Source organism: Stenella coeruleoalba (assembly GCF_951394435.1).
Source record: "Stenella coeruleoalba genome assembly, chromosome: 17".
Classification (NCBI taxonomy): domain Eukaryota; kingdom Metazoa; phylum Chordata; class Mammalia; order Artiodactyla; family Delphinidae; genus Stenella; species Stenella coeruleoalba.
In genome coordinates, this window is record NC_137163.1 from 72,930,858 (window position 1) to 72,954,530 (window position 23,673).

The 23,673-nt window shown below is 49.7% G+C and overlaps 1 protein-coding gene across 4 annotated transcripts in view; it reads right to left on the minus strand.

The window, feature by feature from the left end:
* CHD7 (chromodomain helicase DNA binding protein 7) overlaps positions 1–23,673 on the minus strand; it is a 178,469-nt gene that overhangs the window by 11,493 nt on the left and 143,303 nt on the right. For 2 of the 4 annotated variants that reach the window (XM_079901669.1, XM_079901670.1), the window contains exons 16-31: positions 18,311–18,521; positions 17,459–17,654; positions 17,005–17,172; positions 16,613–16,792; positions 13,586–13,696; positions 13,294–13,499; positions 10,754–10,953; positions 10,419–10,578; positions 6,087–6,176; positions 5,517–5,620; positions 4,052–4,181; positions 3,529–3,601; positions 3,312–3,369; positions 2,394–2,622; positions 1,207–2,159; positions 285–445 (exon numbers count right to left, since the gene is read on the minus strand). In XM_079901669.1, the coding sequence (XP_079757795.1) occupies positions 285–445; positions 1,207–2,159; positions 2,394–2,622; positions 3,312–3,369; positions 3,529–3,601; positions 4,052–4,181; positions 5,517–5,620; positions 6,087–6,176; positions 10,419–10,578; positions 10,754–10,953; positions 13,294–13,499; positions 13,586–13,696; positions 16,613–16,792; positions 17,005–17,172; positions 17,459–17,654; positions 18,311–18,521 (3,230 nt within the window). The remainder of the gene's footprint in view (positions 1–284; positions 446–1,206; positions 2,160–2,393; positions 2,623–3,311; positions 3,370–3,528; positions 3,602–4,051; positions 4,182–5,516; positions 5,621–6,086; positions 6,177–10,418; positions 10,579–10,753; positions 10,954–13,293; positions 13,500–13,585; positions 13,697–16,612; positions 16,793–17,004; positions 17,173–17,458; positions 17,655–18,310; positions 18,522–23,673) is intronic. The other 2 variants (XM_079901672.1, XM_079901671.1) reach the window with 2 other exon arrangements.

Below are 23,673 nucleotides of genomic sequence, written 5' to 3' on the forward strand. Positions count from 1 at the left end.
ATCTAAAACACCGCGAGGAAGCAAAGATCCTTATGAACAGTTCTTTTTTCTTATTCGCTTTGCTTCCTGGCACCTTTCCTATCCTATTAAAAAAGTTATCCCACAGAATTTTTTCTTTGGGCTTTCCCAGATCATTCTTTTAAAAACACAAGAAAAATCTACAATCTTCATACACTGTGTCAGAGTTTACCTTAAAATTAGCTGAGAAATCAAGCTAGAATGATTTCCTCCACCCTATTCTTTTTTGGTCACCAAAACAACAACAACAACAAAAGCCCACCGACCTTAGGCCAAAACGAGAAGGCAAACGTTCTTTCGTGAAGGAGCTGAGCTACGGACGGATCTCCGTCCTCCATGTAGAATCCGTCTCGGGTCTCATCCCTAGCAGTGCTCATGGAAGCATTGCTCTCTTCATCAAAATTCTTCCCTCTCGAGACAGTTCCTGCTGAGAAATGAGTTAATGTGCATCGCTCACAACCAGCATATTGCTGAGAAGGGAGTGCAGAAAAGACACGATTTAATATCTGAATGCTGACGAGCTCCATTTTATCGAGTACCTACTGCGGCTACAATGGTATCAGGCACGTTACAAGTCTTGTCGCTTAAAGCTTGCAAGGGCCCTTTCACGTAGATGGTGTCATTCCTGTTTTACAGATGAGGAAGTAGAGGCTTAGGGACGTTACGTCTCACTAGTCGTCAGGCATCCTGCGAACAAGTCTCACAGGCGGCTGAATCGACAGCCAAGCCTCTGACCCAGCAGAGCCTCTGTTCCTCCACCAGGAAAAGGATTAATGCGTTGGCCACAGATCCGAGCCGCAGCTCCGGCAGAAAAGTACAACGCGGCGCTTCATTTTTCCTTCGTGGCAGGTACGGCAACCTACCTGGGACTTAGGAAGAGAACTGGTTCTTCCCAGATTCTACTCCCACCCTTTACTTCGGAATGAAAAATAAAGCATCATTTGTTTTAAAATTGTTAGTGTCTGTAAAACCCTCCTCCTGGGAAGTTAAGTCGTTCGAAATAGCATGCTTACACATCGTATCAGAGCAAAACATACATCTAGGCATAACCTGACACTATTCCTTCACAGAAAGAAATGTACGCTCATTACCTTTAAAACGACCGGAAAAAAAAAAGAGCACCGGTCACATGACAGGAAGACACCTGCGGGGATGGGGTCAGGAGAGGCCTGAAGGGCCAGGAGTTACCTTCGGGCTGGGAAGACTCTTCCGACTTGTCATCGTCCTCCAGCTTTTCCTCTTCGTCCTCCTCGGAACCCTTTTCTGAAATGGACTTGGGCCCCATGTCCGCACCGACCTCCGCCCCTCTCGGATCGCTCTTCCCAGCGCCGGGTTCGGCCTCGGCCTCGCGGTCCTGCTTCCGGTCCTTCCCGCCGCCCTCGGCCTCCTCCTCCTCTGCCTCGGCCTCCCCCGCCTCCCCGGCCTTGGCCTCCGCCCCTCCCGCCTTCTCCTCCTGGCCCGGGGCGGCGGTGGGGGCGGCGGTGGCGGCGGCGGCGGGCGTCTGGCCAAAGCCCAGGGCCAGCGCGCTCAGGGCCGGGGCGCCGGCCGCCCCTCGGGTCTGGGCGAAGGTTTTGTGCGCGTCCAGGAAGGAGAGCTCGGGGTCGTTGAGGATGTGGTAGTCCGTGCGGCTGACCCCGTGCTTGGCGGCGCCCACCAGCAGGTCCCGGTCGTGCCTGCCGCACTCCCACCACTCGGGCAGGTCCAGGCTGGGCTGGCAGAGCCGGAGCCGCTCGGCCAGCTGCGGGTGGCGCAGCACCTGCTCGCGGATCTTCCGCAGCAGCTCGATGCGGTACAGGGTGCGCGAGGCGCGCTCCTCCGTGATGGGCTCGATCGCCGAGGGCAGGTCGGGCGGCTCTGCGGCAGGGGGAGCGCGTGTCACCCGAGGGCGCCCGCCCCTCCCACGCCCCGCTGTTCCGTGCCCGGCGAACCTACCGCCATCTGGCTTGGCGGGCACGCGACACACCCGCCGGCACATGGCCACGAAGCAGCTGAAGTACTTCTCCAGACTCTCATCGGACTTCTTGTCAAGCCTGGCAAAGGCTCGGAATTGGTTCCAGTCGAACTGCTGTTTCGCCGGGTCAAAAATAACCCCAAACGTGGACACCACGCGGTAAAAGTCCGCCTCTTCCCGTCTCGTCCACCTGTCAGAAAGGAGACGTTAGCCGGACTTGGGCTGCGTAAAAAGGCTTCACGTTTATTACTGCTTTTCCTCGTTTGCCCTGAACTTAATTCACAGGGCTTGTCTCTTTCTGCGGGGGGGGGGGGGGGGGCGCTTTGACGGCGGTTATCTTGCCTGCGATGTCTGCCTCCCGCGGGTGCAGAAGAACAGAGGGGAGGGCAAGGTACCAGGCGCTGGTAAACCCTCGGAAACTCACTTCTGCCGTTTCTCCGATATTATAGCCTCCCTTTCAGCTTCCAGGGCCCGCACTTCCTCCCGGGGCCGCCGTCTCCGCCGGTCGGTCTTCATCAGGGCCTCCTGCCTCATCTGCTGCCTTTTATAGCTGCGCTGATAGGCGGTAATGAGCCTGCGCAGACGGGTGGTCAGGGTCGAGGTATTGGGCCAGTACAGCTGGCCTAACTCAGCGCCGCCCTCGCTGTGCTTGCCTGGGGAATCGAAGAGAAGATTTCTGAATGTGCAGCCATAACCTCGCCATACACAGAGGTTTCCCAGCAAAACGAGGTGACTCGCTAACATTCAAATGGCAGCTCGGGAAGGGCATCGTGGTGCTCTCGCTTTTAAAATATAAATAAGGAGCGATGTTAGTGTGGAACTTGTAAACCATTTCTTTCTCAGCTTCTTAGGGGGAAAAAACCAAGGTCATACGTCAATCCTCCATAAAGAAACATACTTTGTGCCACAGACTACGTGATAAGGGTGCTCTCCTGTAATGTGATAATCTTGAACGTAAAAAACAATCACATGATTGTTAGCCAATGATCTTACATTAGGAAAAAAGGGTAGTAGTGTCTCAATAAGCGGGCAGATACTTAACAAATGCCCTGTTTTTAAGAGCTGTGTTTCTAAAGATGCTTAAAGGTTTTCACCACCTGATTTGAAACATAAATATGTAAATTATCTTAATCCAAAAAATAGTTATTTTATCAAAGCAATTCAACAGAATGAAAAACCGAGAATAAACAGGCATTAGAATTCTTCACAAAAGAGGTGAGTCAGCATAGATGAAGCGGCACTTGAAGACGCCGCCGTGGTGAAGCGGCAGCAGTCCAGCCGCAAGGCAAGGCCTGCACCCCACTCTTCAGCCCTGCTCCCCCCGGCTTTCAGGGAGTCCTACCTGGGCCGCGTATTTCCATGGGTTCTTCCTTATCTTCTGGAGGAGAATTTGCAAATTCCTCAAAAGCAAAGCGAGAAAGAGAAATTATTTTAATTTGGGGTTTTATTTTGCTTTTATCTTTTAAAGAAAAGGCCGTTATCTATAAAGTTTAACAAGTCTTATATGAGCATACAATATTTTACTGGTGCCGTAAAAGTCAATGTACTCAAGTTCTTACATCTATTTCATCCTTGAACGGCGTTCTGGTTGGTTTATATTCTGGGTCTTCATCTTCTCTATCAAATTCTCCCCTATATAAAATTTATAAAAATGTTTAAATCACAGTGGTTAGCAAGAGACTGAAGGGAGCCTGGGAAAGAGTAACAACCCGCCTGATGCTACTTTGAATTCTGCGTCTGACATCCAAAGCGACTCTGTCGGTATTCAAAGCGTGCAGCCATGAGGGGTGGGGGGGGGGGGGGTGGGGTGTGTGTGTGTGTGTGTGTGTGTGTGTGCGCGCACGCGCGCGCGCGTTGGGGGGCAGGGGGTTGTCATCATTTGGAAAAGACAAGTTGCAGATTATCTAGATCATATATTGTGTTTAAATAGTCATTATGATATATAAACAGACTACACTGGTAAACATCACTTAAGTCCAAATCAGATGCAATGTAATGCACAGTGCCGTGTAAGAACTGAACCCTGCCAGTAGATGTGACACTGACATAAAGTTTATTAAAATTTTAAAATGTCCTTCTTACCCATCACCACCATCTGCTAGCATGTCTGTTCCTCTCTGCTCGGCAGCGATGGCCTTGGCATCGGGCATACCAACTCGTTCCAGGAAGCACAGCGCGGGGTCAGCTCGCATGGAATTGTACTTCTCGTACCCTGTGCCGTCCCACCGGCCCACAGAGGACACACACGGAAACAACGAAGGCCCGTCACTCACAGAATCACGAGCACGGCCACCCCACCCGTGGCTCTCGACTGAGATGATCATTGTATGTTGGCTTTAAACGAACCAGGCTGCAGTAGCCTGTTCTACGGAACCCTTATCCCCGGGCAGATTTGGAGGGGGAGGAGGGGGCCAGGTTACATTTCAGGGATGTTATCAGAACGACTGCAAATACTAACGGAAAAACGGGTTCAGAATAACTGCAAGGTGCCTGGGAAGGTGTCTGACCCGACCGTCCCCAGGATCTCATTTTGCTTGGCATTAAAAAGCTTCGTAATGTTCTTCTGTGACCTCTGCAGGGGTCCACCCCACCTTCCCCGGGAACGGCTTCAGTCCTGCAGGAACGTGCACCGCCGGCTGAAACATCCCTGTCTACGTCAGGCCAGCGAACCTGTCTTATTAGGTTTAGGATGATGCGTGTCAGTAAGATGACACTGTTCCCTCTATGGTTTTCAGACTGCAATTTGCTTTCTGACTGCCCAAGTTGACTAGATGGAAGATGGCAGATCCCAGCAGTGCACTGCGGGAAGGTGATTTTTAGGCTGAGCTCACAGAACACGGCTGTGGCACAGAGGCAGGACAGCACAATTCAATTAGGATGTGCACCACCACACCCCGCTCCTAACTGCTCTAGAGCCGCAAGCCAAACGGTAATCATGAAAGGTTTTATAAGCCATCATTCTCCCCTTTCGTCAGGCTGGGCTGCTGAGAATACCTCCACGCCCTCCAGAGACTCGGGATTATAATCAGGAATCGTTCACTGTATATATCATGCCAGTTCTGCATCCCCAGCCTTTCAAAGTTAACAAGGCTGCATCCCACTCAGGGGAGCCACGAGTTCTCGGCACTGACATTTGTGAAATATTGCTTGGAACAAAGCCCAGGAGGCACTTGTACAGATTAATAGCAGAGGTTAAGCCCACCGTCCACTTTGACACGGGCTGGCAGAGCCCGCAAGGGGAGCCAGGCTGGAAGCAAAGTTTAGGGACAGCTATAGGACAACTTGGCTATTATTAAAACAAATATGGCTTGGGTTTTATTTACAGCCAAGAAAGAAATGTTTTCTTCTCAAATACTCAACAAACATTCAAAAACAGCATCTGATATTTACAGTTCATATTAGATTTTTAGTACAGGAAATGGTAGACGCCAAGAGTCCTCTGGAACTATCCTCATTAATATTATGACTTTGGAAAGAGAATGCAAAGAGCTCTAAATAAAGACAAAGCCACACGGTCAAGATGTGGTCCAACAGAGACGCCCCTTACCGTGCTTGAACACTCCAATCAGGAGGGACTTATCAGCTTCCTTATCCCACCAATCTGTGGGGACTTCCGCGTGGAAAGGCTCAGGTATCCACACATCAGCTTCACTACAAAGACAACCGTTTACGTGATATTTAAAACAAATCCCAGTATTAAAAAAGAACGCCAAGGGACGAACGCAACCCGCGCCCCCTTCCCACAAGCACCTGAGCATCGTGAGGTGGGGCTGGGGGCGGCGTGAGCAAAGGTTAAAAGAAAGGGCAGAAGTCGGCCACGTACGTCCTAGCAGGACCAGAGGTGAACTTTACCACGCAGGGCCCCATTTTTTAAAGGTCAGCTCGGAACACCGGTCGTTTAGTTCACACCTTTTCGTACATCCACACATACATACGAACAGGCTTTTCCCGATTCTCATCACGTCCCCAGGCTGGTAGGGCAAACAACTGCTCTTGAGATGCAAAAAGGGAGAGGCGCCACTGACGGCTGACGGAGGCTCGAGGCGCGCCCCGCGCTCTGTTCTGACCGCCCGGCTCATCGCCGAGGGGAACGGGGCGAACGTGGGCTCACACCAACCTTGAGTCGGCGCCCTCTAGGATCTTCTCCGCCTGGTCTCCTATCACTTCTTGTCTCAGGTAGTACAGCATGCGGACACGCAGCAGGACCCTGGAGAGGAAGACGGGGGCGGGGGCGGGGGGGAGAAGTTCTTAACTTCGGGACTGTTTGCCAACAGCGGCTCCTGGCAGCTGCTGCTGTTCATCCATCATCCTGCCAAGGCTGATTAGCCATGCTGTATGGTAGGCTTGAAGCGTGACAGATGGTGGCACATAATCACCTCTGTGTGGTGCTTTCTGCTAGCTTCCAGCAGGCCTGCCTGGCAACCGCTCCCCCTGCACAGAGAGGGCCAGAGCTCAGCCCGGCCCGGGCACACTTCGTGGAGTCTACCTAGTGCAGCTTGTGAAGTTTAGACACGTAGCCCACCGCTGCCTCTGAAGTATCGAAGCGAGTTTGTAAACAACGGAGCAGATGGCTTTCAGTAACTGTTCTGCTTCATTATCTCGTAAAACTTCCTCAGCTGCTGCCTTAATACCATTTTTGGAAGCACATCAGAAGTTGCAGGAACAAACGAGATATAAAATCTGGTTTTACTACCTTACCATAAACCCTCACTATGGAACGTCAGGTTTTTCAGATTATACAACTTTGCTTCCGAGAAAGGAAGATGGTGGCGGCAGTGGATCCTTACGTTTCCCCCTTAAGGAACAGTAACCGGTTTTTATTCCTTCTAGCTTATATTACCTGGAAGCCTAAGTTATAGCTTAACAAGTAATAATAAAACATCACAAAGGAGATTAAAATGTGTCCAGTTCACTGAAGTTTCTAGTCATCTTCAAGGAATCAGTTTTTAAAAACTCATGGAATTCTAGGAACCAGATTTTTGATCTCACTTGGATTTCCTCAATGGCGTACACCTAATTCTTTCAATAATGCCCCCCTGGTAAGTCCCCAAGGCCTGTCTACTCCAAGTCTAGCATCTCCTGCTGGACAGCCCCACTGTGCACTCAGGACTCATATCTGAAGACTACCTCCTTGGCCATGAGTAGATAACACCAAGTGCTACTCCCCTAGCTGGATAATCCCATCATACACTTGCAGAACACTTTACAACCCATGTATCACACTGACTAACACTAGCTCATTTGATCCTTACAATAACTCTATGACAAAGTGGAGCAAGTCACAATTTCCATTTTCACAAACATGAAAACTGAGGCCAACAGAGGACAAGTGACATATCCAAGGTCACAGGGTCACCTTGAGCACGGACCACTCAGAATTAGGCCTTCTGACTCCATCACTTCTTAATGTCTCTAGGGACGTGGCACTTGTCATTGAAAATATCAAAATGACAACTAGGGGCAGCTTCACCACGACAGGCCACTCCCAATCACACACAGATACCCCGTGACCCACCTTCCTCTCCACCAACAGGCTGCTCCTGGCCAACCTGGGTTCTCAGCGGGCAAAGCGTGAGGCTGTAAATACCTGAATGCACTCCAAAGTAAGCGGCCTTTCTGGATAATTCGTTTTTATTTTTTAAGACTTCTTTCTTTTGATAAGATTAAACATTGGCTGTGCCGTACTGAACCAGCAGAAGAGAAGTGACAGTGCAGGCCCCATGGCTGCACAAGAAGGAACTGCACACCACGTCTCCTTACAGAGGATGCCTGGCAAGGGGACGCCCTCCACCTTTAGCTGGATCCTCTTTTATTCACCAAAACTCGGTGCGGCAGCAGTGATCCTGACGGTTTCTCTCCCTTCGGTAGAAGACAAAGTTTTCTACCTCGTGAGGAATTTTGGTTTTGTGGAGACTTTTACGAATGAACTGTGAATGTCACCTTTCTTCTAGAGGAAAAAATTCAAACCAATGCACTGGCAAGCTGAGTGGCCTGGCAGGATAACGGGGTGATGGGAGGTGGCCTCTGACCCTAAGGAGCTTGCACGTGGTGAGTCAGACAGACAGGACTCCTAACAAGTCCCCAGACCCCATTCTCATTTCAGCGGCTATCCCACTGGTGCCCGTTTTCTGGACCAGCATCAAGGTCGGGAGCACGTGTGCACTGAACTGTCCTACCCCCTTTTCGTCTCCTTCAACTTGAGACAGATCCTGTCTTTGTCTCTTGAAACTTTTTTTTTTTTTTTGCGGTACGCGGGCCTCTCACTGCTGTGGCCTCTCCCGTTGCGGAGCACAGGCTCCAGATGCACAGGCTCAGCGGCCATGGTTCACGGGCCCAGCCGCTCCACGGCATGTGGGATCTTCCCGGACCGGGGCACGAACCCGTGTGCCCTGCATCGGCAGGCGGACTCTCAACCACTGCGCCAGCAGGGAAGCCCTGTCTCTTGAAACTTTTGAAGAGGACTGGCCAGCTGTTTTCCAGGAGGTCCCTCAATTTGGGTCTCATTTTCTCTCTGACTGCTCATCCCAGAGAGGAGATGGAAGAGGCACTGCCGATTCTTCTCCTGAGACCCAGGGGAAGATGTGAAGAACACTAGTTACATCTCACGTACTAACTGGGCCGCATACCCTGCAGAAGTCTGTTACTGACATCAAAGTGGGGAATTAAAAACCGCCACCATGACACTGGGGTCCGGGAAGAGGAGCCGTTGTTCCCACACTAAACCCCTTCACTTACAGTTTGTCTGAATCCAGAGTTCGGAAGGTTATGGACCCCAAGTTCACATAAACCACGAAGAAACAGAAGTTTTCTAATAGCTGTGGGCAGGGCAGGACTTTAGGGAGAACCATTATGCTGTGGCAGTAACAGCAGTTTCTGAGGTGCCAAAAGGGTTTGAGGTAATGGTTTTGAAGACTCAGAAGGGAAAAATTTTGTCGGTCAAAATCCAGCAATGGTGATCAAAGCGAGTCCCTGAAGGCACCACTGCATTTAAGAAGGGACGAGAACCACAAGTCAGTGCGACCCAGGAGTAGCAGATGTTCTCCAGGAATTATTTCACTGAGGTTTTCGACAACCCTGAGGGGAGGCAGGGTTCCGAGATGGGCAGGGCTCCTCGGAAGCAAAGGTGCTCGCTGCCCCTTAACTAGCCGAGGGACCTTAAGCACCCGAAACTTGGTCTCCTTGCCAGGTAAATGGGGATGAAAGAGCACGACTTATCTTAGACAACTCAAAACACATAATCCCTAGGAAGCGCTTGGCGTGCTGCCAGTATTAGGTGCTCAGACTTTTGCTGCTACGATGTCTAAGAGAGATAGACATTTATTTAAGCTCTACTTGACGAATACAGAAAGTGGGTCTTTGAGAGGTCAAGGAGCTTGCCCCAGGTCGCCCAAAGCCAGGAAGGGGAGAGCTGTGCGGCGGTAGCGCTGCCTGAGCCCGGATACCGCACATGCACGCTCAGGGGACGGAAGGAATCAACACATGTGGACGCTGGTGTCATGTGTCGGCAGCTCTCAGAGCTCCAAGCGAGGAAAGGAATTCAGACCTAGTATCCTTCAATTATATATAATCAGGTTCTGGAAGTAAAGATAAGGAATGTGATTCTAAGCTCAGAGGTAAGAAGAAAGGACCCAGTAACTGAGGCATCATGAAGCAAAAAATACCACGTGAGCTCCGCCGTTGCTCGACTGAAAGCAGTCAGTTGAAGGCGGGATCATATGAAGTTAACCATAATCCTCTAATACACGTCGGTGAAAACTCAGTTATCCACAACGTCCACAGCAGCATCATTCACAACAGTCAAAAGGTATCAGCCAACCCAAGTGCCCACTGATGGATGGATGGGTGGATGAACAAATGTGGTCTATACGTACAACGGAATACGGCTCAGCCATAAAAAGGAACGAAAATCTGGCACAAGCTACAACACGGATGAACCCTGAAAACACTGGGCTAAGTAAAATAAACCAGATACGGCAAGGCAAATATTATACGATTCCACTTATGAGGTACCTAGAATAGGCAAATTCACAGAGACAGAAGGTAGAATGGTGTGGTTGCCAGGGGCTTCAGGGGGGAGAAATCATTTAATAGGTACAGAGTTCGTATTAAGGTCAACAAAAAGATTTTGGGTATAGACAGTGGTGATGAGGACACAGCAATCTGAGTATGATCATTCCCAGTGAGTTGTTCACTTGCAAATAGTTAAAATAGTAAAACTGTGTCATGCATCTTTTACCACCCAAAAAAACAAAAAAAAACTCAGTTGCCTGAAGGCAGGCTGCCACGTGACTTGGCATCATGTTTCAAGAAAAACAGTAAGGTTGTACCAACACAGTAAATATGACATAATAGCCTCACTGATATATATCTAGCATATACATCTACTTAAACACATGCATGTTTAAGAAGCAGGGTCGCCAGCTCCCCACGACCGCCCTCCCTGACGTACTTGTTGCAGTGGTGCTTCAGGTGCTTCTTGTAGCTGTCCTCCTGGAACAGGGCATCTGGGTTGCAGCCGGCCAGCCAGTCAGCGTCCTGCACCACTGGATGCGAGCTCTGGGCTTTCACCTTTTTGCCCTTCCGCCCCCTGGGCACCGGGGCTGATAAACCTACAAGCAGAGTAGTCATGATAACCATAGCAACAGAAGCTCTCCACGACCCCGGTTATGGCGTCAGGGTCAGGAATCTCCGTGCAAGGCAGGGACACACGGGGTCTGGGACACGTCTCGAGCGTCCCCGACAGCTCCCTGGGACCCCACCGCACGAGGCGCGACGCCGACCCACCGGAATGGTTGACCAGGGCTCGCGTCTGGCCATCGGCCGTGGGCGTGATCAGATCCCAGATGAAGCTCTTGATGTTCTCGTCCCCCCGGTAGTGGTTGAGGCAGTACACGAGGATAGTCCTGCAGATGGTTTCCACGTCCTGCTCGCTGAGCGGACGCTTGTAGCGGCCATGGGAAAGGATGTCTGTCCAGCGCCCCCAGCTGCAAAGCAAACATTCACATGCAGACGGTGCCTCTGGGTTTAGACGTGCGGCTTTGGTTTCATGGTCAGGTGGCAGTGTTAGGAGAGCCTGGGTCAAAACTAGCGACATATGACATCAGGTTATCGTGAGGCAATCCAGGGTGCCGTTACCACCCGGCCGCGTGTTCACTGCGCCGCCGGGCAGGGGCTGACACAGCCCTTCCCAGCTGAGACCTGGAAACGCCCCGCTCCACTTCACGTGGGCATGGTTCGTACTTTGCGAAGCTGACCCACCGTTTGAGACGGAAGGTGACGGGAATGACTACCCCCAAATCAGGGATGCACGCGGCTAAAGGTGCAGCTGCATCTATTCACCTCCAAGGGACGCCCTGATAATTAATGAGAGGCCATGAAAGGTCTCCCTTTGAGACAGGGGTGCTAGGTACCAAGTATAAGAGCGCTCCTAGGTCCTTGTGTGAAACGGGGGGAGAGAGGACCGTGGACAGACCTACGCGTGCAGTGCACAGGCTGACGCTGCGTGAGCGTGCCCTCCCCGGGTTCCAGGCGCTCAGGGCAGGAACCAGCCTCCACGCGAGGGGCACAGTTCGCCCCGCGGCCCCGCCTCTGCCCCGCCTGGTCCTCCCAGCTTCAGAGAAGTTTCCCCAGTTCCTCAAATCGCCTTCGGACACACGGCTCTTTCTGCTGGGAACTGTCTCCTCCTCCCTGCCCGACAACGTCCCACCCTCCCCCTTACCCCAGCTAATTCATGATATCCATTCACGCACCTCCTTTGATTCCCCACCCCCCACAGTGGGCAGACAGCCCCAAGCTGCATCTTAGAGAGGACGTGCCTCTGCCCCACTGGCATGTGAGCACCTGTGCAGCTTTACCAGTTTACTGCCCTTTCTGCTGGTTCACCTGCCTGCCCACCTGCCCCCGGGGTGGGGGGGGGGGCGCCGTAACCACCTGCTCACGGCCCTGTCCTAGCAGTGCCCTGCAGGTGGTAGGTGTCCAACACACCTGATGCCCATGGGAGGCGGGAAGGGCGTTACTGAAAGACAGATGTCCTGAGCATACTGCTCAGCTTCAGCAGTTATTCATGTTCCGTCTCTAAAGTGAGCAGCAACATTCTCAACTTTGATCATTAGGGTGAAACATGGAAGCAGGGGAAGCAGCAAAGGGCTCGGTAGCTAGGGGTGGCCAGGAAAGAATGCCCGGCTTGCAGAGATGACGATGAGAGGTGACCCAGCTGCCGAGACACAGGACCGGCTGCAGCGGAACCTCCTTTACTGCATAAGCAGCCACTGACCCAGCGCTCACCGTGCCTACGGGCCCCGCACTCTGCCCCGAGGACACGAAGAGGGAGCCCTGGTCCTCGCGGAGCCCTTCACCAGGGCTCCAGCAGGAGAGGCTATCACCTGACATGCCGAGTGTGACAGCAAGTGCAGGGAGACCCTCTGGGGCAGGTGCTGAGGTGATGCCTGCTCAGAGGTCAAGGGCAGGAGATGGTGGGCGGGCAGGGCTGCATGTGGAAACAGAGGGAGCAGCGCACACGGCAGGAGAAGAAGCCTCTGTCCCAACAGCAGCCCGGGGTGCCCGCGGAAAGGACCCATGAGACAGACAAGGGCCAGGTAGGAGCCCTGTCTGCCACGTTGGCAGGATGTTTGTGTTTCTTCTGAAACTAATGATGAGCCATCGGAAGAAAAAAAATCACAGAGCAGATGTCGCCAGATCTCTAGAAATACCGTTTTGGCGGCAGCTTTTTCACTTGAGCGGCATTCGCCGGCAGTCCCGCCACGTGCCAGAGCAGGCGTATTTACGAATCCAGATGCACGCCGAGCACCTGCCTTTCAGAGCCCTGTGTGGGCGCCACAGGGTCAGACATGGGTCAGATGTGGATCTTGTGGTCCAGGAGGAGAAACACGACCCATTCAGAGAGTTGAAATGACCGCCATTTATGTTGCAGATGACTTGGAAGAGCTATACAAGTTGAGGCGATTGCCTTTAACAAGTTTTTATAATGGAAAAATAATGAAAGATTACCATAGTGGTAAACTTTATGTGAAGGTACACTAGGAAAAAAGGTTGTTATTCTGAGACTTTGCTCTGAGTTATTAATGATTAGCAAGTCAATGTGGATGTGACACAATTCCTTAAGGGGCAAACCCCCTTCGAATCCGTGAGGATCTGCACGGCTTTCAGCTCTTTAACCAAGAGGCCCCAGGCCTGCCCGGGTTGCGTCAAAGGCATTTGCTACGGGGAGTCACAGAAATCCAAACACAAATAGGGTTTTCCTCCGCCACCTGGAATTCTAACTATTTTTCGAATGAAAGTCCATCTCTCACATGAGCCTGACTCACCCGTAGACAAGCAGGTTCTTCTCTACTCGGAAGCACTCGCTCCTGGCATAGCCCTGGGACCTGTCCTGCGGCCGCCGTGGCTTCGTGCTGGGCTTCTCTTCAGAATCGCTCTCCAGGTCTGAAAATTCCATCAGCTCATCCTCCTTCACTGCACTGTACAGCCTGGTTTGCTTCCTCACTCTTGGAGTGTCAATAACCAGGTTGTTCTGAAAGACAGCAGATACATTGGAAACTTCTGAAAAAGCAACCCCTGGGGGAGATCAGGCAGACTGTGAAGGGGCCTCTCACTCACCCTCCCATTTAAGGCATCGATATCCAATTCCGCCTTCTTAGCCCACTTTTGCCAGAAATTTGGATCATCCAAGGAAATATCTGTCCTGTTTCCAGATGCAACAAAACTGGCCTAAAAGGGAAAAACGCATGCATTACTTTGAGATGCTTTTCTCAGTGGCAAAATGCAAAGCAGTTTTCACATATTCATTCACTCGAACATGGACCCATCCTTCTACCGTGAGCCAGAGGCTGTGGCCCATGGGACTGGGATGAAGGACTGTCCCTCAGGCAGCTCACTGTCCAGGGGTTGATAAAAGATGATAAAATAAAAGATGACAGCACAGCATAGTAAATGACAGGCAACAAAGGTACGTACAGGTGTAGCCGATATACAGAGAGGAGCCCTAACCAGGCTCAGGTTGGGTGAGGGTACAGGGAGGGCACTGCTGGGAGGAGAGAACAGGCCCTCCAGAATACGATGCCTGGACCAGAGTGTTAAAAGCCCACAGAACAGGAAAGCATGTGGAAACGTTCAGGGCGGGGCATGTGCAAAGGCACAGAGAAGAAAGGTGATCACGTCATACGGTTGGGGATTTGGGCGGTCAGGGGAGTGTAGCCCAAGGTCAAGCTGGTGGGGAGGCAGAAGCCGGGTCAAGCAGGGCCTTGCATGTCCTGTTAACAGAGTCTGAACTCCATCCTGAGGTAGTGGGGAACTCTTTGAAGATGGGAATAATCTCAAGAGGTATGCGACCATATCCAAAGTCACCTGCCAGAGGGACCACAGCGGTGTCCTGGAGCAGGGAGGGCAGAACAAAGAGGACAGGCTGCGGCCATAGTTTAGGGAGGAACAGTGAAGACCGGCAGAAATGAAGAAAAGGATACAGTCTAGAAGGCAGTCTTTAAGAGGTAAAATTAAAGGAGTTGGAATCTGAGTGGATGTGAAGCCTGAAGGACGAGGAAGCCAGGAAAACCTCAGCACCCAACTCTGGCATCTGAAAGGTGTGGCTCAGGTGAAAAAACAGGGGCGTGTGTGTGTGTGTACACGCATACGCGTGCAAACAGAGGGTGGAGGGACAGGGATGATTAATCTGCTTTGGTACCTACTGAATCTGAGGTGCCTGTGAGGATGGAGGAAAGAACCTGAAAAGAGGCTGAAAGATGTGAGCGAGAAGGTGTTGGGTCACAGAGCCCAGAGGAGGAGAGCCTTTCAAGACTGGAGTAGCTGGGACAACTGAAGTAGCTGAAGTAACTGGATATCTACAGGCAAAAGGAGGGAGCTGGACCTCTGTCTCACATCACACACAAAAATTCACTCAACAGGGATCAGAGACATAAAGTTAAGAGTGAAAACTATAAAACTCTTAGAAGAAAACACAGGAGCAAATCTCTGTGACTTAAGGTTAAACAATGAACCAAAAGCACAAACAATAAAAGAGAAAATGGGTGGGCTTCTTAAAATTAAACACCATTAGGAAAAGACTAGGGGAAATATTTGCAAATTGTATTATCTGGTGAGAAACTTTTATCTGGAATTCTTAAAGTTCAATAAAAAAGACAACTCCCTCAAAAGAGTTCAGAGTTGTTCAAAAGATTTGAATAGACATTTCTCCAAAGATTTTATATATATATATATATATATATATATATCTCCAATAAGACGACGAACAGATGCTAAACAGTAGCAGAGAAACGCAGATCGGACCAGAGTGGGCTACCACTTCACACCCAGTAACAGGACAGTAGTCAAAAAGTCAGCCAACGAAAAGCGCTGGTGAGGATGCAGAGAGATTCGAACCCTAAACACTGCTAGTAGGAAGGGAAAATGGCACAGTCACTTTAGAGAACAGTCTGGCAGTTCCTCAAAGGATTAAACACAGAGTTAACATACGACCCAGTAATGCCATTCCCGGTATATATGCGAGAGAAATGAAAACATATGTCCACAAAAAACTTGTTCACAGATGTCTGTAACAACAGTATTCATAATAACCAGAGAACGGAAACAATCCAAATTTCATTATCGGCTAGTGAATGGATCAACAGTCAATGTCCATTATCAAGTGGTAAACGAGGTATAACCATAGAATGGGATATTGTTCAGCAACAAAAAGGAATGTCTGACACGTGCTGCAACACGGATGAACCTCAAAGACATGCTGAGTGAGCGAGGCCAGGCACAGAAGACCACACGTTGTATGATTCCACGTATATGAAACGTCCGGAGTAGGCAAACCTCGAGAGACAGAAAGCAGTTGAAGGGTTGCCAGGACTCCGAGGGGGAGGGGACGGGAGGCGGGGTGGGGGGACTGTTACTGGGGTGATGGAGACGTTCTAAACTTAGATGTGGGGATACTTGTACGAGTCTGTGAATACGGGAAATGCACTCAACGGTACACTTAAAGTAGGGGAATTTTGCGGTAAGTAAATTCCATTTCAATAGCGTTGTTAAAAATGAAAGCGTGGCATTGGGCCTGGGTGTGGATGGGGGAAGCCTCAGAAGGGGTCCTGGGCGGAGGGGATGGAGTGGAGAGGTGAGGGAGGGGTGGAAGCTGGCAGGTGGGAAATTAGCAGAAAGGGAGGCAGGGGAGAGAGCTGCGTAGATAACGCGTGCGTGGCTCTTCGCTGCGAAAGAAGAGCTGCGGGCTTGTAGCCAGAGCGGAGAGCAGACGGGGTCTTCTTCAGATAGGGGTGAGCTGACTGGTCTGAAGGCTGTCAGGGGTCAGGATCACAGGAAAGCGGGGAGAGGGTGACAGAGCAGAGGCTCAAGAAGCAGAGAGGGCGGGGCCGGAACACAGGTAAAGGACGAGCCTGGCGAGGCGGGAAGCGGGGCCGGGACAAGGTGAGAGTGACCCCGAGGCCCGGTACAGAGAAGAGAACCCAAAACACAACGAGTGCTTCGTGCATCGGGGGCCCCATCGAGCGGGAGTTAATCACTAATCTCGTGACGTGCAACATAAAGCAGACATCACGTGTGCTTCCCGGGAGCGCGTGACACGAACTCCGTGCCGCTGCCGCAGAACACCCGCCGCTCGGGATCGATCCGCACCTTAGCAAACGTGGAACCCTTTCCCTCAGACTCGATGGTGATGGTGTGGGTTCGCCGGAGGAGAATCTGGTCGATATCTTCTTCGCAGAATTTAGACCCTTCGTCCTCCTCATCCATGAGGGCACCATAGGCCCCTTTCCGGAGAAGATCCTCTATTTCTTTCTTGGAAAGCTGCTGTACCTGTTTTAGAGAAATATTTTTAGAATTGTCTGTAGACTGAACAAATGATTCACCTTTCTCAAAGAGGGTAAACCCTAGTGACAAGAAAGGAAAGTGTGACAAGATATGCTTAAAATATCGAGGCCAAAAGATAATCAGATGCCGGAAAATTTCTCAGTATAAGCTAAATAATGGAGCGAGAGTGAATGCACGGTGTGGGCAGCGTGCTTTACCCCGTTGGGAGCGTTTTCTCTTCCGCTCATGGACTGCAGGACAGCTTTATCCAGACCGAGCTTCAAGCTAGCTTTGTCGAACATCTCCCTCTCGTAAGAATTCCTTGTAATCAGCCTGTAAATTTTCACAGATTTGCTCTGTCCTATTCTGTGACATCTAGCCTGAGCCTGGAAGAAAAAGGAAATGAATGGCTACCAAAGAAAGAAAAGATTCGACTGTCAGTTATAAGAGCATCTGTTCCAATAAACAGGGGTGCAGTTTAACAGAAGAGGGTTAACACACTAAGAAATTACTGTCACATTATTAATAAATTGATTACTAGTTGGTTCATTTGCCCCAATCACGGGACACTGCCTGAGCGACTACACGATTTTAATTTATTGGTCTGACATAGCAGAATGACTTTCAAAAGTGGGAGAGGGAGGCATCGGGGAGATTTTCTTGCATGTTTACCTGGAGATCATTTTGGGGATTCCAGTCGGAATCAAAGATGATGCAGGTATCAGCAGCAGTAAGATTAATGCCTAAACCTCCTGCCCTTGTACACAGGAGGAAAACAAACCTATCAGAGTCAGGTTTGGAGAACCTGTCGATAGCTGCCTGGCGGAGGTTCCCTCTGACCCGGCCGTCAATCCTTTCGTACGGGTACCTAGAAAATGTCAGTGTTAACAAGGAGGCCTGACGAACGCCCAAAATACGCTTTTCCTTTTTTGGTGTTTCAAAGCAAGTACTATAATATGGGATATATATTAACAGGATGGCATTATTTATCAGAAATAATTTCAGAGCAAATAGGTGTTGTTGTAGTTTTTCATACAACTGGTCGAATGCCCCAAAGATTAAAGTTCCTGCTGCTTCCTCTCCAGTGTCTGAAAAGGGCTGACACCTCCAACAGTGAAACAACAAACAATTTCAATTTTCGGTAAGAACTATTCTCGCCTAGCCAAAGGAAAGAAGTGGAAAGCAGAACTGCCCACAAAAGCACGTGTCGCATGGAATAGCCGTCATGCCCATCTACAGCTTTTAAAAAGAGGTGTGACACATGTCCCCTACTCCATCCCCTTTACTATAAACGCCACTTCAAGGGACTTCCCTGGCGGTCCAGTGGTTAAGACGCCGAGCTTCCACTGCAGGGGGCACGGGTTTGATCCCTGGTCAGGGGGCTAAGATCCCGCATGCCGTGCCGTGTAGCCAAAAAAATTATATATAAAAAAAAAACAACTCCCCCCCGACGCCACTTGGAGGCAAAGCGCGTGGAGCCCCGTCTTCTGACCCCAGCTCGCCAGCCCGGTGCGCGGCCCTCACCGTCTCTGAATGAGGTAGTCTTCCAGGATGTCCAGGCAGCGCACCATCTGGGAGAAGATGAGCACCCTGTGGCCGCCGGCCTTCAGCTTCGGCAGCAGCTTGTCAATCAGCACGAGCTTCCCAGCAGCCTGGATCATCGCCTGGAGCTGAAAATCTGGAGAGTCGGCATTGTGTGTTTCTTTAAACTCTTCCAAAATCTTCTCTTCAGCACCTGCAGAGATTGGAGAGCATAATGGGAACGCTGTAATATTCTGTTACGGTGTGGAATACTGTTTTTAGTAGTAAGAACGGTGAACCTGCTTTCGAAACCCACTGCAAACTGTAAGGGCCGGGAGGCCGCACGCGTGTTTATGAACACACATCCGTCCACGGGCTCCAAGGAGGGTCTACACAGAACCGTGGAAGTACAGAAGGGATCAAAGTTTTAAGCGCAGCACATTTAGGCGTTTGTGGGGGGGGGAAAACCCCACATTTTCCAACAAACAAATGTTTGCTGTCTGTAGAAACTGAATTTCAACAACAGACTGTCACGCCAGAAGTGGCAGAAACAAGCCAAGGGCCAGATACCTACAGAAAACCTGGAACCTAAAATGCTAAAGAAAGGAAGAACTGTTTACTAGCTGAATATAAACACAAATAACAGAATCTGTTCTGAAACGAAGAGACAAGGGAACAGGGTTCTAACAGTTACGGTGCAAGGGCAGACGTCTGTGTATCCAACTGCACATTAGTACAGCCAAAAGGGCTGCGACAACAGGAAGCCCATTTTCCAGGGTCATTTTAGGGATTTCTCAGGGTGCCTGAGCATATCTTTACTGCGGTCTCTGCAGCTCCCTCCACGTTCATTCTCAACTGGTGAGTTCCTAAGGTACAAAAATTCTACCCTGAATTATCCAAAGCTTTAAAAAAACAAAAACTGACCTCTGTTTCATGAAAGACTTCTATACCTAACCCTCTTTTTCTCATCGCCCCACAAGAGACCTCTGCTTTGCTCCAAGACCTGGCTGCATCAGAGAGAAGCCTGGAGAGAGAGGCACCTTCCCAGGGATGGAAGCCCTTCCACCTCCTCCCCTGACCCCAGACGCGCTGGCTCAGGGAGCAGCAGGCTGAGCTGCCTGCAGCCGCTTAGGTGGCTTAACTAGAATTAGGCGGCAGGGGTTCGGCCGCGCTGGCCGGCGGGGGGGTCAATCAGGGCCGGCAGCTGTGCTCAGCCAGCCCCTCTCCCCTGGGGACAGAGGGGTGGTCACCTATCCTTTGGAAAATACAAACAAAACCATCTAATGGGATTTGTCCTCAGCCTTAAACCGTACCAGGAACTTTAAACTACTCTTCTTACCACTGGTTTTAAACGTGAACGAACTATGCACAGGATGGGGATACGGGACCCTCACAGGGTGTAAAGGTCACGTGAGCTGGGCCACCAGAGCCGTGAGGACAGAACGGTGGCACACAGCAGTGGGTGGGGCAGAAGTGCCCTCCATTCCCGTTTTCAGGGCACTTGGGCAAGTTAAGTCATGACACGGTCACACACTGAAACACAGCTTGTTCATTATTAATCAACAAAGGATCTTACTGAGACCAGATTAAAGTCACTAATGCCCGGACCGGGCACTGAGGTCCGCGCAAAGTGCATCGCTACTTCTCAGGAAGGGCCTGGCAGAAAATGCCGGCTGGGTCCAAACTGCTGTCTCTCCCTCCCCCTTCCACATGAATAAAACGCTAATGTTCAGGATGTTAATCTAAGTGAAACAAATGGCAAAGGTTTTACTAGGAAAAGGTAAAAACCAAAATGCTGTTTAAGAGAATCGGCAGGAATATTCTTGAATAAAGAATATTCTTAAATAAATACTCTTGTGTAAAGTTGAATAATGTTTTTCAAGGCAAGAAATTTAGAAATCTAGGTTCTGGATTCAGGACAAGAAGGCCCTCAGGAGACAGGAGAAACAGATTTACATCCATATATTACATTAGGTCTTTTCAAAAAGTTTTTTCTTGTTGGATAATATACTAAAAGCTCTGCAAGTCAGAAATAGATTCCACTCATAATATCTGGGCAGTTATTTTTTGCTCATATTAGGATTACAGTCCATAATCAAAATACAGCATTTTAGCTTAAGCTAATGGTCGGCGAATAGCTTTTAAAAATGAAACAATCGTTTTGACAAAATAAACATGTTTGAGTTATTTTAGTAAAAAATTTGAAAATATAAGTTCAGTCTAATTAGTAAATTTAATTTTTTCATTTTAAATTTATTTATATGACAAAAATAACTTTCCTGTTTTTTCAATATTACCAATGATTTCTCATGTCATCAAAAGTGGCCAGAATTAAAATACACTTTTTCTTATCTGACAGAAGTTCCTCCTGAATTAATCAATTCAGCTCTTTGCTGTGAATTTAGGTTCTTAGAGTGGCAGCCAGTGGACACTAAGAACACTTCATTTAGAAATATCGTATCAGCAGACATATTTCCTGTGTGGTTCCTGTTGCACTGTATGATGCCCAGAAGAGCTGAAGACAAGAGGGCAGGGAAGGAGCTGGGGAGGAAGGCAGCACCTCCCTTCTGAGTCATTACAAGGCCGAATTTGCAAGTTCACCAGTTAAAGATTTACCTTGATGCTAGATTTGTAAATATCAAATCAGAAAATTAACTGGAAATAGGTTATGATAAGCCCAAATACACCGTTGGCACTGCCCTAAAGTCCTGCATTTACATTTAAAAGTGTGTGTGTGTGTGTGTGTCAGAGATAACTTGAAGAAGTGTGGAAGTCTGTTTCCTTAAACAGATGGTCACTGTGAGGGCAGGAGCTGCAATGTCACCTGGCCATATTAGCCGCAAACAAACAAGAAATTCTTTTCTTTTTAAATTTTACTTATTTATTTAATTTATTTATTTATGGGTCTTCATTGCTGCGTGCTGGCTTTCTCTAGCAGCAGCGAGCAGGGGCTACTCTCGTTGCGGTGCGCGGGCTTCTCATTGCGATGGCTTCTCTTGTTGCGGAGCACGGGCTCTAGGCGCGCGGGCTTCAGTAGTTGTGGCTCGCGGGCTCAGTAGTTGTGGCCCACGGGCTTAGTTGCTCTGTGGCATGTGGGATCTTCCCGAACCAGGGCTCGAACCCGTGTCCCCTGCATTGGCAGGCGGATTCTTAACCACTGAGCCACCAGGGAAGCCCAAGAAACTATTTTCTTTTGCAGATTACCATTTTCTCTCTGAAATTCATTCCATCACGTGAGCTCAGTCTTGTCTTCTTTCTGCCCACGGCTCTCCACCGTCCTCGCCCCACCACCAACAGAGGATGCGTAAGTCGCCCTGAAACATCGGGGCCCCTACCAAGTCTTCAACATCATTTTCACTCTCACATACAGCAACATACAGTTACCTGCTCAACTTTTAGCAAGAAAAACAACTAGCAACACTTACCAAGCGTTTATTATGGTCGCCTAACACTGTTCGATGCTCTTAAAAGTCTCAGTACATATTAGAAACATTTCTCATTTATGTACAGTTTGTGTTCTACAATCACTTCTAATGTTTTTTCCGCTTTGCTGATGTTATCGCTCTCAAACTACACAAACAGTTGCTTCTCTTGTCCACGATCACAGAAATGTTGTGCTTTGTTGAACTGAACTTTCATTTGACCGGGGCTGCTTTGCTCTTTCACAACCAACCCAAATGTCAGTTTAATTTTCAAAACTGAAAGCCTCCTGTAACTGCTCGATAAATGAGCGTGGAGCTGGCATTGGGTCAGTACTTCTGTCCTTCCTTCTCCAGGTTGTGGATGAGAACAGACAGTCCTGGGCCTGGGTCAACCTCTGAAACACAACCTTTACATAGGTCATCTGGGCAGCTGTAGCACCCGGTGCGTCCATGTGTGTATTTTTTTTTACTATCATTTCCCAACGCGAAGGCATGTAAGGATGCCTGCTTAACAGATACCTTGTAACTTGCTGTCAGGACAGAAAAGCTGACCTCGAGGTGTGACCGATCAGAACAACAGCCACGGATCCACACCTGGGAAGTCCTCAGGACCTCTGCCAACAGGGAGTGACACAGGATGACCCCGGAGAGCCGTCAGCCAGGGAGGGGACCTCTGGGCCGTGGTTTGGGGTGGGCTGCCCCCTTCAGAGTGCTCAAGGCACGTGATTAGCGTGTAAACCGACAAGGTAAACTGATGGGACTAGGGCGGATTTCTACCAGCCACTGGGGAGACATTCCTTTCCCACACGTCCTGCTACAGCATTTCAGCTTTTGTTAGTGCCTTTTCTTTCCCCTTGGAAGCTACCGTGCCTCATTTTTTTTTTTTTTATTTTTACAGACATTAAATGAAAACGTGTGTGTGTGTCTCTCTCACGTGCGTGTGTCCATGCACCAGAGTTTTACTCATACCATCAACCACCTTCAGCCCCAACCTCATCTCCCCAGCTCAGAACCAGGCTGGTGACACTCGCCACAGTGGCCTCACAGGCTCTTAAACACATGGCAATTAGCAGGCTGGCAGCATTAAAGAGGCAATGATCACACGTGATACTCTCTTTAAAGACCAAGCTACGAGTGCAAAGTTTGAACAAGACATCCACTGATGTCACACCACAGCCACGACCTCATGTGCTGCGTCGAGACAGTCCCAGGTGGGGACTACTCTGTCGTTTAGTAACTGCAACTTCTGGATGTGAGGTGGTCGGTACGTGTGTAGCTACGCAACGGGGAGAGACGAGGAACTCTTTAATTTAGCTGTGCTTGGACCTCATGGAGTGTGATAATGACAAACCTGGCTTTGTTCCTTCTCCCCTGGAAAGGAACCTAGCTGAATTGCTGGCCAATTACAGTTGCACACAAGCACCCTGATTTAGCTGGCCATCACTTTTCTTTAACCCGTATTAACTCCGGCCTGGACTACAGCAGTCGCCTCCTAGCGGGGCTCTCTGCTTGTATGTCGTTCCCTTCTCCCGTCCGTTTCATACCGTGTTGCCAGATCAATCCTGAATCACATCTCTAATCATTTCCAAGCTTCACCCAAATTCCACGAGCTAGCATCTGGGCTTCCCACAAGGTCCCACTGTGTCTAAGGTTCACTGTCCCACCGTTTCTTACGCGTCCTTTATACTTTGGGCAGGTTCCCCCTTTGTTCTCTTGCCTCCTTCTCTTTGTTCATGTGATTACATCAGCCTAAATGCCCTTTCTTTTTCTAACCCTGACGGGCAAAATCCTTGTCTCAATGCCATCGCTTTCTAACAGCTTTCCTAATCTCAATCCCTCACCAACTGAAGGTTCTTGTATTCCCCAGAGTATCTTACACATCATAGGCATGAAAGCTTTGTTCCTCTAATGATTTTTGGAAGGGTACGATACAGGTTTTTACTC